The sequence below is a fragment of the Petaurus breviceps genome, unplaced genomic scaffold (assembly GCF_028583685.1).
Source record: "Petaurus breviceps papuanus isolate PSGF00001 unplaced genomic scaffold, PetGlider_PUasm1.0 91133, whole genome shotgun sequence".
NCBI lineage: Eukaryota > Metazoa > Chordata > Mammalia > Diprotodontia > Petauridae > Petaurus > Petaurus breviceps.
Genome location: NW_027187419.1, coordinates 53,776,309 through 53,795,155, shown reverse-complemented (window position 1 = coordinate 53,795,155; position 18,847 = coordinate 53,776,309). Strand labels below are relative to the sequence as shown.

The 18,847-nt window shown below is 36.0% G+C and overlaps 1 protein-coding gene across 7 annotated transcripts in view; it reads left to right on the top strand.

Moving 5' to 3' along the window:
• XPO4 (exportin 4) overlaps positions 1-18,847 on the top strand; it is a 212,280-nt gene that overhangs the window by 134,834 nt on the left and 58,599 nt on the right. For all 7 annotated transcript variants that reach the window (XM_069080301.1, XM_069080300.1, XM_069080302.1 and 4 more), the window contains 2 exons: positions 5,120-5,236; positions 5,968-6,121. In XM_069080301.1, coding sequence (XP_068936402.1) covers positions 5,120-5,236; positions 5,968-6,121 — 271 coding nt within the window. The remainder of the gene's footprint in view (positions 1-5,119; positions 5,237-5,967; positions 6,122-18,847) is intronic.

The window sequence follows — 18,847 nt, the reverse complement described above, 5'->3', positions numbered from 1 at the left end:
CCCCTTTTGTGGGGGAGGACCCTTTTAACTAATATGCATAGTCAAGCAAAATAAATTCCCACATTGACAGTGCCTGAAAATGTGTCTCATTCTGCATATTTAATCTTGTCACCTTTCTGTGAGGAAGTATTCATCATCAAACCATGGGAATCCTGGTTGGTCATTCTCTTAATCAGAATCCTTAAGTTTTTAAAAGTTGTTTGTTTTTACAGTTTTTTGTAAGTTTATAAATTGTTTTCCTGGTTCTGCTCATTTCACTCTGTATCAGTTCATGCAGGTCTTCTCTGAAATAATCTCCTTCATTATTTCTTACAGCACAATAATATTATAGTATTCCATTCTACTTATATGTCATTATCGTGCAACAACTACCCAGTTCCCTTCCCCCTTAGTTTCAAGTTCTTTACCTTCATAAGAAAGAAGCTACTCTTAAATATTTGTGTACATATGGGTCCTTTTCCCTTTTATTTGATCTCTGTGTGTTCTAGACCTAATAATGGTATTGCTGTGTCAAAAGATAGACACAGATTAATAACTTTTTCCAAACTGCTTTACAGAATGACTAGACTAATTTACAGGTCCCATAGCCCCTCTGACATTTATCATTTCTTTTACCCAGTTATGTCAATCTGATGGGTATAAAGTGGCACCTTAGAGTTGTTTTAATTTGTTTCTCTAATAATTTGGAGTATTTTTTTTCTGGTTATTGATGGCTTGTATTTCTTCTTATGTAAAATGGGTTTGGTTTGGGGGGGGGGGAAGGCAAGACATTTGGGATTAAGTGACTTTCCCAAGGTCAAGTAAGTGTGTCACTTGTTTGAGGCTGGATTTGAACTCAGGTTCTCCTGACTCCAGGGCCAATGCTCTATTCACTGTGCCACTTAACTGCTCCTTCTTATGAAAAATGAATGTTCATATTCTTTGACTATCAGTTGGGGGATAGATCTTGTAAATTTGAATTAGTTCTCTATATCCCATAGCTGATTAGAAATAACATATAATAAAGTTATTTTGAGACAGAGGGCTCTCTGGCTTTGTGTAGCAAGAATGGGGATGGGGCTTCATCACAAACAGTAGTTTAATGGGGAGCAATACTGGCAAGGGAGGAAATATGAAAGTTATTCAAAGGGAGCACAAGAACTCTTGAAGCAGAGCAGCATGAGGCTCTTTAACATAGAGCCAACAGTCTTGCATCTCTCACTAGCCTCTGAAAATAAGATCTAAGTTTTAGTAAAATGACACCACAGCATTTTTTTTTTGACTGGAAGAGACCTTGGAAATTAGTCTAATTGATTTATTTTACCATTAAAGAAATTATGCCTCAAGCTCTGAGTTGTCCTATGCCTACATAGTCATGGACTTGGAGTTATATCTCATTGATCACAATGATGACCTGAAGTCAACAAAGAAAAACTAAATCATGTTCAGTCTACTTTATTTAAGAAACCAGATGGACACATATTTTTTTAAAAATTACCAATAGGACAATTAAAAGTTTTAAAAGAAGGAAAAAACTCTCTTTAATTCCTTAATTCTCTTAATGACCCTTAATTCCCCATGAAGCCAGATCAAAGAGACATCTTTTATATACTAATGGTAGTATAGACTTATCAGACATAGGAAGCAAAGTTGATTACGATAGGGCTACCTATCAAGCATTCTTTCAGTTTTTTATCTTATTAAAATGAAATTTTCCACTCTGAATTATTCAAAAGCAGTTCTTTTTCCTTTGTCACTATGAGTGGTCTTGCATTGTCCTTAACACCTGACCATGAAGCCCTGTTGCCCAACCCAGAGCACTTGGAGTGCTTGCTTGGGTGCCACTATGTGAGGTCTCTATTTCTGTTGTCTGTAAACCAAACCAGCCAGACTCACAGAGGTTTATTGTCAGGTTGAGCAAATGGCAGTGGATTTTTCAGTCCTAGCAACTCTTGTTGAAAACCATTTACTGAGCCAGAGAGGTCTTTTTGATCTGCATTTGCAGAGGAAGGACCTGCACCAACAAATCTCACAGACCCCACAAGGATCAGAATTGAAATGGCATACACTGCCAATCATCAGCCCTTAGCTGACAGGGCAGAAAGAACAAGCTTAATGCTTCATTCACAAGTCAGAGACCTAAATATTGTGTGTGTCCATTGAAGCTTAGAAAACTACAGGTTGGTAACACATTTAGGGTAAAGAAGAGTTACTTGTTTTATGCAAAGGTCACTGGGCGCTTTCTATGAGTTTTCTAGTTCATTCCTAGTTGGCTGCCCCAAGTTGAGGTATCACAAAATTCATGTGGAACTAAAATAAAGAATTTTTGGTAAAAAATCCAGCTTTCCTTACAGTGTAGAATTCCTTTAGTACCCTTGATGGGAAATCATTTAACCTTGACTTGAAATACTCCCGTTGGTGGGGAGATTACTATACTTTGGGAGAACTCATTTCATTTTTTAATAACTCTAATTGCTTTTCCTTATATCGAACTCAAATCTTATTTCTTTCACCTTTTACTCTAAAATTAACTCATAAGGTCATTGATTTAGAGGTAAAAGAAACCTTAGAATTTATCCTGTCCTACTCTTTTATTTTTGCCAGTGAGAATCCAAAGGCCTAGCCAGGTTAGGTTATTTGATCAAGGTCTTCACCGCTAATTATGTGCATTGTAGCTACACAATAAATCAAATCCTTCTTCGACCTGACAGCCCCTCAGATATTTGAAGCCAATCTTCATGTCGACTCTAAGCCTTTTCATCTCCTAGTAAATATTTCTAGTTTCATTATCCATTCATCATTTTGACATGCTTTACAAACCTGTTATCGTCCTGATCACCTTCTCTAGACTTAATCCATTCTTTTAGCAGCCCTTAAAGTGTGATGTCCGTTACTAAAATCAGTATTCCAAATGTCCTTTGACAATGACCAAATTATAATGGAATTATTGCATTCCTTTATCTGTACATCATATTTCTATATTATATACTTTATTAAAACAATTGAGATTGCATCAGGTCTTTTAGCAGCCATGGCATAGTGTGAATTTGTGATCAATTTTGATCAAATTTGAATTTGTAGTCAACCAACATTCTACCTCTCTATCCTCCAATCTGTTTTTCACATATATTTCTGTTGTTTGGTCTTCTCTGACCTGTATACAGTTGGTGCTTTATGCTTACCTACACATGTTTAAAAAATATCTTGTTGATATTACTAACATTATTAAATGAGTTTTATTACATGGAAGTAGACGTATCAACTTGATTATCTGACATTGTCCCAATATGTTTCATATCCTAGCAATTCTGAATTTTGCCAGTGTATATAATTATTCATAAAAGTCTCCCTGAAGGTTCTACAGAATTGTTATTTTTTAAACCAAAGAATGATTATTTTAATATATTTAGTGTTTTTTAAATTAAATTTTTTCAATGAACATTTATTCCCTCCCAGCCACAACTTCCCCCCGAAACAAACAAAACCCTTGTGACAGATATGCATAAGGCAAAACAAAATCCCATCTGTGTCCAAAAATGTCTCATTCTGCATATTTAGTCCATCACTTCTGCATTAGGAGATGGGTAGCATCTTCATTGGTCCTCAGCAATCATAAATGATCAAAGTTCCTAATTGTTCTTTTTTCAGTCTTTTTGGTGTATATTCCTTGTTTAATGGTATTACTGAGTCATAGGGTCTGCACAATTTAGTGACTTTTTTGAGTGTAGTTCCAAATTGCTTTCCAAAAAAGTTGGATCAGTTAATTCCTAACTCCAACAACTGTGTATCAGTGTTCCTAATCTGCCTCAGCCTCTCCAACAGTGACTTTCCTTTACTTTTTTGTTATCTTTGCTAGTCTAAAAGTGTATGAGGTAGAGAACCTCACAATTGCTTCAATTTACATTTTTCTTACTAATAGTGGCTCATTTTTTCATATGGTGGTTCAAAGTTGACCTTTCTTCTTTTGGGAAGTGCTTCTTTACATATCCTTTCATCGTTAACTATTGGGGAGTAGCTCCTGTTTTCACATTTATATCAGATAAAAAAAAACCTAAAATGAAAAACAATCCATTTCTAAATCAGAGTGCTTAGTGTGTTCATCTATAAAATAAGGGGGTTGGACTAGATCTCTTAAGATACATTTCAACTCCAACACAAAGTGATTTTGGTGAATTGATCTTTTAATCACTGTATATTACCAGTGCTTTGTACATAATAGGCATTTAAATTTTTTGGTGGGGAACAGATTGAAATTCATTTACAGTGGGTGAGACATCACTAGAGATTCACTGTGTAGCATCTTTGCTTTAGCTGTTTGTGATTTGAGGCAAATTAGGTTTTGATTTAAATTTGCCGAGATAATGAGCATCTGTAGGGTCAAGGTACTGACATCAGAAGCATTTCAGAACAAAGATATTGCAGTTGTTGGGTGGATGGCAATGCGTTCAGCTGTTCTATAAGCTTGCATAAATAGTATCATCTTGACTTTAATCTTTCGGTTGTTCAGAGGTAGTGTGCATATTTCAGTTTAACCCATGGACACTTGCCAGCATGCCTGACCTTTTAACAATTCCTACCACTCTGTCCATCTTTGTCACCTTGGCTCCAACTAGTCTGTGGATAAAGCCAATGGTTTTGAAGTTATGGATATGTTGGATAGAGCTATTGGGAAAGAAAATTTTAATTTCTGATTTCAGGGTCCCTAGATATGGCCTATGTAATATTTTGGAGATGTGTGACTAGTCATTTATCTTTCCTTAATTTTTTTGGGATGAATTATATTCACATCAAAACATGTGGGGAATTGAATTATTGAATATTTCTTATTCAGCATGGCATCAGAAAAAAAAAAATGACTGCAGCCTGAGGGAGAAACTATGAGTTTTATTTACATCATTTTCGGATAAGAAAGTAGAGTGCCCTTAAGTTCTCAAGCAAGTACTGTTGTATTGCTAAAAGTGCCATTGACACTTGTCATATTTTTAGTAAATAGAAGAGAATTTCTTATCATGATTGTAATAGTTAATTTTCTGATTTTTTGAGACGTCTAAAACCTAATAGAAATTTTCTATCTAACTAACAAGAATATTTGTTGCAAATGATTGTACAGAAAGCATTTGTCTTGTTTTTCTTTTTCAAGCAAACTCTGGCGTGTTCCATTCTAACGGCACTGTTGAGTGAATTCTCAAGTTCAAGTAAAACAAGCAACATTGGACTAAGCATGGAATTTCATGGTAACTGCAAAAGAATTTTTCAGGTACTGCTATCAACATGTACGTGGTATAGGCATTTAAAATTAGTATTTCCTCCTGTATTCTAGAAAAAGCATGGCAAAAGAGATTTTGTTCAAGTGACTAAGATTTTGTAGTTGGAAATTTTGCACTATGATTTTACTGGAGAAAGAATAAAATTTTCAATATTTTAAACATCTTTAAAATCTTAAGCTTTATTTAATATCAGGTCATCCCCAAATCTCCCAGTATTTTCATAGTAATGCTTCTGGCTGTATTTATTATTTGCTGTTTTCAAATTTAATTACGATTGTTGAACCTCTCCTGGTCACAAAAATAGGCTTAGCTGTAGGCCAAGGGTAGCTGTGTATTTTAAAATGTTACTGCTGATGATGTGGGCTCTTAGTCTCATATTTTATCTTGCTCAAGGGAAGTGTTATGTGAAGGCATTCCCTTAAATCCCAGAACTATGCAGTAGAACAGTGGACTCTTTCTTTCATGACATCTATAACATAGCTGAAGGGATGTGTGCTTTGTTATAAGATCAATATTTATATTTAAAGTGTGTGCGTGTGCGAAAATACTAGTGTATTCAAATCCTTATCATTGGGAGGTAGACTATTGAACAGTTTAGGAGTACTTCTAAGAATAGAAGAGAACATTTTTTAAAAATAGACTTAAAGTGCTGTTATTCTAATAGAGGACATTTTAACCTTTATATTTTGATACAAGAATGTTTATAATTGCTTAAATTTAGGAAGAAGACCTTCGACAGATCTTCATGTTAACTGTTGAAGTGCTGCAGGAGTTTAGCCGACGGGAAAATCTAAATGCTCAGATGTCGTCAGTGTTTCAACGTTATCTTGCACTAGCAAATCAGGTCTTAAGTTGGAACTTTCTTCCACCGAATTATATCCTTTTAATGACTGAAGATTTAGTTAGTAATAATTTAAAGCTAGGTAATTTACTTACATACAGTTAATAGAAAATAATTTGTGTAGTTATTATAATGATTATTTTTAAAATATATAACTAAGTTCTTTTTTTTTTTCTTTTAAACTGGGTTTCTGGAGCAAGAGCCTTAGGGCTAAAATTTGGGTATTCTGATTCCATACTCTCTTCCTACCACTTCTGAAAACAGTTAAAAGTAAAAGAGAATCTACTTCCTGATCTTCATCAAGGTAATTCAGGTAGTAAGAAATTTACTAACAGAAAATACTGTTTGGACAACCAAGTTTTGCTAGGAAAATCTCGGATAGACTTCTTGTTCTTTAGAAAGTTAAGGAATAGGAAGAAAAGTGGCAACTTATTTATCTAAGAAACTTTGTTCTATCTGTTGACCATTTTTCCCTCCTTTTGGCATTTAATTTTGATGGATTTGTCCTGTGTCTGTTCCTTGAGGTTAGAATGGAATGCAGTAATAGAAAGTGTATACCCATTTTTTAGGGAAACTTCAGAAAACAATAACTTTGAGGATTTTTCCCACTGAAAACAAATTGAAAAAGAATGCTCAGGGGCAGCTAGGTGGCACAGTGAATAGAGCACCGGCCCTGGAGTCAGGAGGACCTGAGTTCAAATCCAGCTTCAGACACTTAACACTTAATAGCTGGGTGACCTTGGGCAAATCACTTAACTCCAATTGCTCTGCCTCCCCCATCAAAAAAAAAAAGAATGATCAGTTTTATTTATTTAAAGAAAAACATTTCTTAGTCTACATAAAACATGTCTTTGCCCCAGTTTCCTCCATTCTTTTTTTTATGTAACAGATTTTTATTTCAAGAAAGTCTGTATGATAAATAATACACGTTTTGAGAATTGTCTGTTTTTTCTTTGCTTCCTTGTTTTTCTTTTGTTCTCTGATGTGCATTTTTTTTTTGCTTTTTTTTGGAGGGAGGAAGCTAGGGCAATTGGGGTTAAGTGACTTGCACAAGGTTATATGGCTAATTTTTGTGTTAAGTGTCTGAGGCTAAATTTGAACTCATGTCCTCCTGACACTAGGGCCGGCACTCTATTCACTGCGCTACCTAGTTGCCCCTGATGTGCATTTTTTTATGTTGTTCTTTTTTCCCTCCTCCAGCCCTGAAGGCTACAATAAAGTTTAGAAATATTTCTCTATAGTTATTGATATATACATATATATATATATATATATATATATATAGAGAGAGAGAGAGAGAGAGAGAGAGAGAGACATAAAATTTCCCAAACATATTCTACTACTGATCTTTGTTTTGGTTTGTGCGTATCTCTTGTTTTCTATCCCTCCTGCCTCCTCTACTTTTTTTTTTATTTTTCAAATGCTTTATTAACTTCTGTTTTATATATCATTCATTTCCGCCAGATTTTGAGTTACAAATTTTCTCCCCGTTTTTTCCCCTACCCACCGCCCCAACATAGCAGTCCCACAGGATATCCCCTCCTCCAATCTGCTCTCTCCCATATTTTCTCCCATACCCCTTTCGACTTTTCCAGTGGATCTCTATGCCCCAGTGCCTATATATCTTATTTCCCAATTACATGTAAAATAGTATTAATAATAATGTATATATACATATATATTTGAATATTTGATTTTAAAACTTTGAATTCCAGATTCATTCCCTGCTGCCACTTATGATCTCTTAATTGCCAAATGTTAGGAACTTTTCTTAGTTCTCAAATTCTTTTTGCAGCATGTGACACTGTTGCCCAACTCTCCCCCTGGATATTATTTTCTCTGGGTTTTTATGACACTGTTTTCTCTTGGTTCTCCAATCTGTCTGTTTTTTTTCTTCTCTGGCTCATTTGCTGAATCATTATCAGTAACCTGTCCTCTCATTTGTAGGTATACCCAGAGTTTTTACTTGGTTCCTCTTTTCTTCTCTTTGTTCATCCTTTTGATGATGTTATAAACTCCTATAGGCTTAACTGTCATCTCTCCTCAGATAACTCCCAAAATTATATAACCAGCCCATGTCTTTGCCACACTCCAGTCCCACATCACCATGTATCCTTTGGGCATCTTACATTTAGTATGTTCAATCCAGAAATCATTATCTTTCTCTCCAAATTTACTCTTCTTTAATTCCTGTGGAAGGCACTACCATTCTTCCAGTCACCTAGGTTTTCTACCTCAGAATCAACAATTCCCCTGACCTTAGTCCACTTGGCTAGAGGTCAGAAAATCCAGAAGTAGAGCTAGAGTATAAAAATTTAATTAGCATCAGGTAATTGGCAGTGGGCAGTTATGTAGCTCAGTGGATAGGGTGCTGGACCTGGAGTCAGGAAGACCTGAGTTTAAATTGGGTCTTAGTTGCTAACTGTGTCATCCTGGGCAAGTCACTTAACCCTGATTCCTTCAGTTTTCTTATCCATAAAATGAACTGGAGAAGGAAATAGTAAATCACTGCAGTATCTTTGCTAAGAAAATCCCAGATAGGGTCACGAAGAGTCAGACATGGTTAAAAAGACTGAACGACAACAATGGGCAGTCTCCCAGGATTTGTGACTCTGCTGACCTGAGCAAGATACACAGTTCAAAAGAATTTTATCCAGCCTTGGAGCAAAATTACAGGCAAGAAAAGGAGCCTATTTGGTGTTTAGCCACTTACCTTATTTGAGAGACTGAGTAATATGGCCAGGTAGAGAATGTTTCCACTTTTGGGTTGTAACTTGTTAACCTCTTTTGTTGTTGTTCAGTCTTGTCTGACTCTTTGTGACTCCATGGACCATAGTACACCAGGCCCTTCTTTCTTCCACTGTGTCTCAAAGGCTAGCAAGGTTCATATTGATTGTTTCCATGATACTAATCATCTCATCCTCTGCCACCCGTTTTTCCTTTTGCCTTCAATCTTTCCCAGCATCAGGGTCTATTCTATTCTATTGCTTGTTTATCTGCTACTTCACCCATTTCCTGGCATGAAGCACGTGATTAATAAATACTGCTTACTTGATTAAGCCATAGAATTCTAAAGGTCAGATGGACGTTGGATGTCGTATGTACACTTTCCTCCCTAATGGATGAATTCTTTCTATTGTATTTTATATAGTTGTTATATGCTATACTGAAATGTATACTGAGATTTGCTCCATTAACAAAACAGTCAAAGTCTGTGGAGCTGGTAGTAACACGTTGCTTTATCCTGCTTCCACTGTATGTAGCATAGTATGTTTAGTTCATGGTATCCTATTTTAGGAAGGATGTTGATGAGCTGGAGGGTATCCAAAGGAAGGTAATCAGGATGTAAAAGTCTGTGTGTTTTCAGAGTTCCATTTGAACTAACTGTCCCACTTTAGATAACTTCCACTGTAGAATTTTATTCCATAAGATCCTACCTGTATATTTTCTGAAATCCTTGACATCTGTTATCTGCAAACCTAGGATGCATGTCAGGCTATGCCTGGATTTTCCCTCTATCAAAAATCTAAGGTGGAGTGATTACTTTCTCCCCAATATTCCCATCATTTCCTGCTTGTGATGACAGCCAAATAAAAAATAGAATTTCACCTGGAAGTACCAATCCTGACTGGGGGGAGGACCATAAGTGTCAGGTTAAGGATTCTCTTTTTTCCTCTTTAATTGTATCTTCTCAATCTCCTTTCTTGGAACACCATTTTTCTAAGCTCAGTGTGGGTAAGGCTTTCTCCTTGGATTGCTTCTATATATCCTGAGTAATTTTCAACTCTTTATCCTTCACTTCCCATATCAAATTAGTTAACGAGTTTTGTCTACATCCATAAACTCTTTTGCATTATCTTCTTTTCTCCACTCTGATTGAAGGAGACCTTATAATCTCCTTCCTGGACTACTGTAACAGCTTTCTAAGAGGTTTCTTCACTCCTTGTTTCCCTTTCACACAATTGTCAAATGTGTTTGTAATGCATAGGTCTGACCATATGGAAAAAGAACTCAGGAGATTTGAGTTGGAATCCTTTCTCTGTCATTGGCTACATACATGACCATGACAGATTACTTCCCCTTTCTGAACCTCTGTTTTCTCATCTGCAAAATGAAGGATTGGCCCACATGATTGCCCCTGATATCCTTTCCAGTTCCACATCTATGATCCTGTCACTCTGCTAAAGAGAAATTTTTATAGTCTGTCATTTAAGTCCCTACACTGGCTCCAGTGTAGCTTTCGAGACTTATGTCATAATGCCTCTCTTCTTGAATTTTATGTTCCTACCAAGCTAGAATACTGGTTACTACTGAACTGAACATCCCATCTCATTTCTATGCAAATTCTTGTGCCATTCCACATGCTTGAAATGCCTTTCCTTATCCCTGCCTTTCAAAATCCTTTGTTTCCCTTCAGTGTTCAGCCCAGGTCCAATCTCTTATATGAAGCTTTTCCTAATTTCCCTTACCCTTCACCCCTAGTTGTTATCTCTCTTTAAAAAAATGTATTTATGTGTTTTTGTTAAATTTTGAGTTCTGAATTGTCTCTTTCCCTTCTTTTCTACCCTGCACTAGAGAAGGCCATCATTTGACACCGATGTTTAAATATATGTAAAACCATACAATGTGTACTTCTATCTTTTTTCTTTGGATGTAGATAGTATCTTCCTTCATAAGTCCTTTACAATTAATTTGAGTATTTATAGTACTCAGAATAATTTAATTATTCACAATTATTCTTTGAACAATATTGCTTTTACTGTGTACAACATTCTCTTGGTTCTGCTCTCTTCACTTTTCATTATTTCATGCGAGTCTTTCCATGTTTTTCTAAAATTAGCCAGCTCATCATTTCTTACAGCATAATAGTATTCTACCACAATCATATGACAACTTGTTTATCCATTCATTCCCCAATTGATTGACATCTCCTCAATTTCCAGTTTTTTGCCACCACAAAGAAATCTGCTGTAAATGTTTTAAAACTTATAAATTCTTTCCCTTTTTCCCTGATCCCCTTGAAAAACAGACTTCATAGTGGTATTCTTTGTTTAAAGGGTATACACAGTTTTATAACTCTTTGGGCATAATTCCAGATTGTTCTACAGAATGGTTAGATCAGTTCACAGTTCCACCAACAGTGTATTTGTGTCCCAGTTTTCCCACATTTCCAACATTTGTCATTTTCCCCTTCTATCATTTTAGCTGATCTGATAGGTGTGAGGTAATCTCTCAAAGTTATTTTAATTTGCATTTCTCTAATCAATAATCATTTAGAGCATTTTTTCATATGACTACATATGGTTTTGATTTCTTTATTGAAAAATTGTCTGCTCATATCCTTTAACCATTTGTCAGTTGATTTGTTTCTGTCGTATCTCCAGTGCCATCACATTGCCTTTTTCATGTTAGGTATTTAATAAATGTTGAGTTGAATTGAATTAATTTATTATAGTGGCAGTGGGAAACTGCTGTGCCTTAGGAACCTAAATTATATCAGTAGTTCCAGGATGGTTGGATGTGAGAGATGATATGGTCAAGGCTTGGCAATAAATATGGGAGAGTCAAATATGATTCTGAGATTATATAAACCTAAGTAATTGAGAAGAATGGTAATACTCTGAATAGAAGTAGGAAAGTGTAGTGTAGTGGTAGATTTAGGGATAAAGATGAATGTGCAGAATGTTTAGTTTACAGTAACAGTGGAATATACATTTAGAAATCTCCAAAAGGCATTTTGCAATGGAAAGTAGAGTTTGAAAAGAGACTAGGATTGTACATATAGGTTTGTGTATTTTCTGCATACAGTGTTTACCCACAAAAGTGGCTAAGATTATTAAGGGACTGTTAATATAAAGTGTGGGCAGCTAGGTGGCACAGTGGATAGTGTGCTGGGCCTGGAGTCAGAAATATTCATCTTCCTGAGTTCAAATCCAGCCTCAGACACTTAATTGCTGTGTGACCCTGGGCAAGTCACTTAATACCAGAGCTAGAGAAGGAAATGGCAAACCACTCTAGTATGTTTGCCAAGAAGACCGCAATTGGGATGACAGAGTAGGATAGAACTGAAATGAAGAGTCAGATGCAATTGAAATTACTGAACAACAATCAGGAAGAAAAGTGGGAAGAGAATCTAGGATAGAATTGAGCTTGGGGGCAATTATTAGATTATGATCCAGTGAAAAAAAATCAATAATGAGTTTTAGTTAAGGGTAGAACCAGAGGAGACCAATGGCCTAGGAGTCAAGAAAAACAGTAAGGAAAAGGTGTGATTGTGGGCAGACAAAATCACTAAACTATTTTCCTTTAAAATTCTCTTTGAATAAGAAGAGATCATCTTAAGCATATTAAAACTTCATCTTATTTTGTTTAATTATAGTAGATATTTCTACAATATGATTCAGTGATACTTCATAAATTTTAATTCTTAAGAGAGAATTTCAATTTTTAATCATTCTAGCACCAATAAGATGTTGTTTTGAATGTTATGTCCTTATGGGCATATCAAGTTGTTTGTGAAAGAAACATTTATCAGACTGTAATGTGTCAAGTTCTTTAAACATTTTGGAGGAGTAGGGTTTGGAGTGGAAAATTTCATCTTGACCTTTCATAGTTGTGTTATTTTCCTTGTGACCTTTTCCATTTTAATTCAGTAAGCATATTAAATGTTTATTAAAAAAAACCCACTAAATTCTGGGAAAGATAAAAATGATGTTCTTTGCCGTCAAGGACTATGCAGTCCACAGAATGGAGCTTGTTATGATGTAGGATGTAAGAAATACTACAGTAGAGGTAAGGGAGAGATTCAGATGAAGTGATCTAGGAAAATTTGTGAGAGAAGAGAAAACCAAGTGGCAGGATGAGGGTTGGGAGAGTCTATCAGGGAAAGCTTCTAAAGACATTGGTGATGTGCTGTGGTAGAAAGATCGCTGTACTTGTGAGAAGACCTAGGTTGAAGTTGCAACCTTGTCACTTACTGGCGGGAGCAGGGGAAAATCACTAAAAAGAGTTTGAACCTCAGTTTCGTTATCTGTAAAATGGAGAGTGACAATAATACATGGATTATTTATTTCACAGTGTGATTGTGAACAAAGTACTTTCTCTGCAAACTAAATTGTTAAATCAATGTGAAGCATCATTTCCCATACTCTGATAATAGTAAATAACATCTATATAGTTCTTCTAAGGTTTACAAAGTACTTTGCATATCTAACTTTATTTGATTCTTAGAGACACCCTATGAGGTAGATGCTGTTGTTATCCTCATTTTCAGATGAGGAAATTGAGGCTCAGAGGTTAAGTGACTGTCTTGGACCACATAGTTAACATCTGAGGCATTATTTGAACCCAGGTCTTCTGATTCTCAAGTCTTAAAGTATATACAAAATGTTGCATAAGTACCAGAGGGCGTATTTTATGTGACAAAGAAAATCTACTTACTAATAATAAGTTTTCCTGTCATGTGCAATATGCATTTAGGTTATCTTATTTTAGACTAATAGATGTAGCACTAATTTAAAGGTTGCTTTTAAATAATTCAAAATTAAAAGGTATGTGTTTTTTAAATGTAGCTATTCACAGGTCATATGTGGACCTCTAATGTGACAGAATTCTGATGTACAGATGGCACCTATTGTATTAGGGCTATCATATGAAGGCTTTGCAAATACAGACACAATGTGACTGCCCTTTCTCAGTTACTTGAGCACTTGCTTGTGCTGTTAATACTGTTCAGATATTAGTTCACCTGGTGTTCATAAATGCTTGAGGGTTTTGGCAGTGCTAATCATAAATGACAATACCATAGAATTCCTATTTTGCACAAAGAATGTTTGGCAGGTGTCCCTGGTATGTTGTTTCTGTAATGTTTCTTTTTCCAGTTCTATTACTGTGCCTTTTATTGGCATTCTATTTCCAAGGATCAGGTTTGGTTTTGGCCTTTTTTTTTTTTTAAACTTAATCTCCCAGGGGGAAAACTGAAAGGATCAAAGAATGGTAATGAGATACAAAAACTTTCACCTAGATCAGAGAATCCCAATCAGTAAGGTCAGCTTCATCCATGGCAAGGGTTGGAAAATATGCAGGTGAGGCCTTACTGCACCTGCCAGTTCCCCTTCCTCTAAGGATTTATGATGACTGAGACCACATGGTGTTAAGTTGCAGTGAATTTATAGCTGTGGCACCAGAAAAAGAAAATGGTACAGTTCCTTTTACTGATAGATAATGGTAATGGTAGAAGTGATTCTGTGTCTGACTGTAAAGTTGTACTGATTATTTTTGAAAATTTTTATTTAAAGCTAGCTGGGTAGGCATTGTCAGTATGCTGATTTCTTTTTAAAATTTCTGTTATTGCCAAAAAATCCTTTTTATGGCACAAAACATTTATAATGATATAAAGTGTCCTAATACTACATGGTGAGCAGATGGTAATTAATATAAAATGAATTATTTTTCATTATTTTTACGCCTTCTAATTTTCATTACAATTGCTACCAGAATATGTATTCTTGATAACAGGCTTATTGGTAGTTTCTATAAATTAACAAAAGTACTCTGAGCATAGTTCACTAGTAATGGACTATCTTTGTGTTTTAGAAGAGGGTTTCTCAAGGTGGTTGTTGCTGTTATTAACCATATTAATAACATTAGTTATTATAGTACTACACAAAAGGTTCTGTAATTTTACCAGTGTAAGTAAAGTAACTGTTGGTGTAGGAGCTTATTACACCAGTGCAGATTGCAGTCTCTCCATAATTTATCAGATAAGCCCTACAGAGATGCCAGAGGCACAAAGGTTAAGTGTCTTGCCCAAGGTGATGCAGCTAGAACTGTCAAGGTGGAATTTTAACCCAGGTTTTCTTTCTTTTTTTTTAAGTAGTATTTTATTTTTTCCAATTACACGTAAAGACAATTTTTACATTCTTGTTTAAAAAATTGTGCATTCCAATTGTTCTTTCTAATTCCCCCTCCCTAAAACGGTAAGCAATTTGATATAGGTTATACTTGTGTAATCATGTGAAACATATTTCCACATTAGTCATATTGTAAAAGAAGAAACAGACCAAAAAGAAAAAAAAATGAAAAAAAAATAAAGTGAAAATAATATGCTTTGATTTGTATTCAGACTCCATCAGTTCTTTCTCTGAATCTAGACAGAATTTTACATCTTGAGTCCTATGGAATTGTCTTTAACCCAGGTTCTCTTGACTCCAAGCCCAACACTCTAACAATTATACTGTGCTGTCTCAATAACTTTACTTTTGTTAGTATTAATTCCTTATTTTAATATATTACTTTTTAAAACATAGTTGAAGCAGTTCACAATTATCCAATCATTATTTATCCTTGCAGTATAACCTATTATATTTTTTGGTTTAAGATATTCATTTTATTTTTATTTTATAGTTAGGGAAATTGACTCAGAAAGGAACTTACAGGACTTATTCAAGGTACTACCAGTGACAGAGCTAGGACTGAGTCCCATGCCACCAGATTCCTATTCTGCTATTCTTTTTCTAGACTAGCAGTTTCCACAACAGGGTGCTGCAACATAAATTTATATCATAGTTCTCTCCCCAAACTAGCAGATAAGAGTAAAAGAATGGTGGGGCTTTGTAAAGCCACACCCTAGCAGCATTCCAGAGGTGTGAATAGCTTTCAAGGTTCTGATTACATAGTATAGCGAACTCTCTATTCAATAACAAATCAGAGCAAAACAATTACAAATCAAGGTACAGCATTCAGAATGTTATAACTTATCACAGAAAGTCAAAATACAGCATTCACCATGTCACAACTCAACAACATCACTAAAATGGCCATGTAGTTTTCACCAAGGTACAATCATTTAGTAACTCAGTCATTCAGTCATCGGGTCACAAAGTACAAAAGTCAAAGTTCTCCATCCATGGGGCTCAGTTAAGTTAAAACTTCAACAATCACTACTCAGTACCCTCTTGAGGGGTAGTGGGAAGTACAAAAGCCTTCCACCCCAGGTCACAAGTAAATTATAATTTCATCAGTCACTACTCAGTATTCTATTTCATCAATCACTACTCAGTACCCAAAGAGAGGTCTTTTCATCTTGACTCAGGACAGGCTTTCAGCTTCCATGGTTCCTCTTCCATGGTCTCAGCTCCTGCCTGAATCTAACCAACTGCCACCTGAGTTCAAAGGCAGACAGCTTTGTCCAGCTCCTTGTCCAGCTCCCTGTGCAGTTCCTGCTCCACATTGGAGCTCACAGTGTCCAGTACATCTCAAATCCTTCACAGTCTCTTTTGTTGGGAAGACAAGACTTAACAGAGCCACAACATTCATACACATTAACAAAGCCACACAACATTTGTACAAAATACCAGCACCACAGTCATGCTTCTTCAGTCTTTGGCAGCTCTAGCTGGCCCTTGAAAATATTGTTGCCACCACAAGTCTGAGTTCTGTGTCAGTTCTCAGTTCAGTCTTCAGTAGTAGCAGCCCAGCCTCCAGATGCTAGCTGAGAGAAATTCTTTCTCTCTCTATCTTCCCGGCAGCAGCTACCCTGCCTCCACCATGCTTACCCTAGGAAATTCTGTCTGTCCAGCTTGTGTTCTTCCTTATATACTGTATAGCTCCTCCCTGTTCTGCCACTTCCTGTTACATCAGCAACTTCCTCCCAAGGTGTTAACTACTTCTGTGTAAATTAAGTAGCTTACACATGGTGTTAACTGGAAGCAAGGTGCTAAGTACCTGCTTACTTGCCAATATGAAGGGGCATGGAAGATCTTCAGATTCCATTAACATTTCAGGCTTTTAAAGGTAGTATAGAAAGAAATTCTCTCCTTTGTTATTATTTTATGTTGCTGGGCCAGGCTGGTTCATCTGTTATGAGGTTATATGACAATTGGAAGGTGATTTTTCTTTTGCTACTTAAGAATTCTAGCATCAGAGGCCTTTCTAGGGATTGTGTAAATAGCCACTATAATGACAGAAAAGTCATTTTAATTCCACTCCTGTCACTTCAGGAAGTTGTTTTGAAAAAATGGGAAGAGAAATTGGAGTAAAGATGATAGCATTTGCTATAAAAATAAGAAAAAAAACCTTATTGTGCCTATGGTTAAGCTCACACATAAGCAGAATAAGAGAGAAAAAAAAGGGTGAAAAGGTTAGTAAATTTTTAAAAGGCTTTACTTGTGGCTGTGTACCTATGTTAGTATAATTTAAGTAGTTTGCTTAATGAGCTGTCATTCTAATATAAATACTAATACAATATATTTTTCCTTAGGAAAAAGTATAAGCCAGAGATCAAGAGAATTCTTTAATTGATATTCAGATGAGCTAAATTGATTTCCATTTTTTAAGTACTATTTTGTGTAATGCAGTATTATAGCCTTCAGATTTTTTTTAATTAGATTTTTTTTTTAATCTCTGCCAACCAGAATGTATTGATGTAACATTTTTATTTTTGGATGATTTAATAAGAGTAAACAGTTATTTTGACTACATATCCTGTATTGTCTGACGTGTTATTAATTTAATGTAAAATGTTAGGGGTAAAGTTAAAGGTCCATTCCAACAGAAACTTCTGTGATAACCCTTTAAAATATATTTGACTATGAACACCTGCCGTAGGGGTACTTAACTTCTTGTGTCATGGACTACTCTGGCAATTTTGGTGAAACTTACTGACCTCTTCTCAGAATAATTGAAGAAAATGCTTAGTTTCAGTTGGAGGTTAGTGGGAATGGAACAAAGCATTTATTAAAGGCCTACCTGTATACCAGACACTGTGCTAAGTACTTTACAAATATTATCTCATTTGATCCTCACAATCCTGGGAGGTAGGTGCTATTATTCTCCCATTTTACAAAGAAGGAAACTGAGAGCCACAGAGATTAAGTGACTTGTCTAAGGTCACACAGCTATTATCTATAATATTATCTATTATCCTAAAGCAAGATTTTAACTTGGGTCTTTCTAACTTCACAGCCAGTGCTTTAGCTAGGTTGTTGCCTAGGTAAGTGAAAATAAAGACATAATTTCCAAGCCCGCGCCTGGCCCTTCTCCCCTTTCCCTACTCCTCCCACCCCCCCCCCCCCCCCCCCCCCCCCACCCCCTCCACCCCCCCTCACCCCCCCCCCCCCCCCCCCAATCTGCAATGACCACCTGAAATCTATGTATGAGTTTAGACCGAGCTTGGTTAAGAAGCCCTGACCTAAAGGGAAGATTCGGGATCTTTTTAGTGAAGCTTATATACCAGTGTTCAGTATAACTGGATACACACATGGATAAATACTTTTAGTCATAAAAATAAAAAAAAAATACATGGTATTCACATAGATGAAAGAGTATACAGGATACTGACATCTGTCTCTCTGAAGCCTTGCTTTTGAACTCGTTCATCTCAAACTACCTTCTTCAAAGTACTCAGTGTTCTCAATTGCCAAATCTGATGACCTTTTCTCAGCCCTTATCCTTCTTGAATTCTCTAGCCTTTGACACACTGGATATTCTTTCCTCTCAAGGTTCTTGTGACATTACACTCTTCTGCTTCTCCTTTCTATACATCTGCTTCTTTTCATTCTCTTTTTCTGGTTCTTTATCCTTGTCTTGCTCACCAATCTCACTAACCATAGGCATCTTGCAGGACTCTCCCCTGGTCCTTCTTGGCTTTTGATCTGCATTCTTTTTGTTTTATCAGTTCTTCTGGGTTCAGTTAACATCTCTGTGCAGGTAATTTCCACATCTAAATATCCAGCTTTCCTCTCTATTCTGAACTATAGTT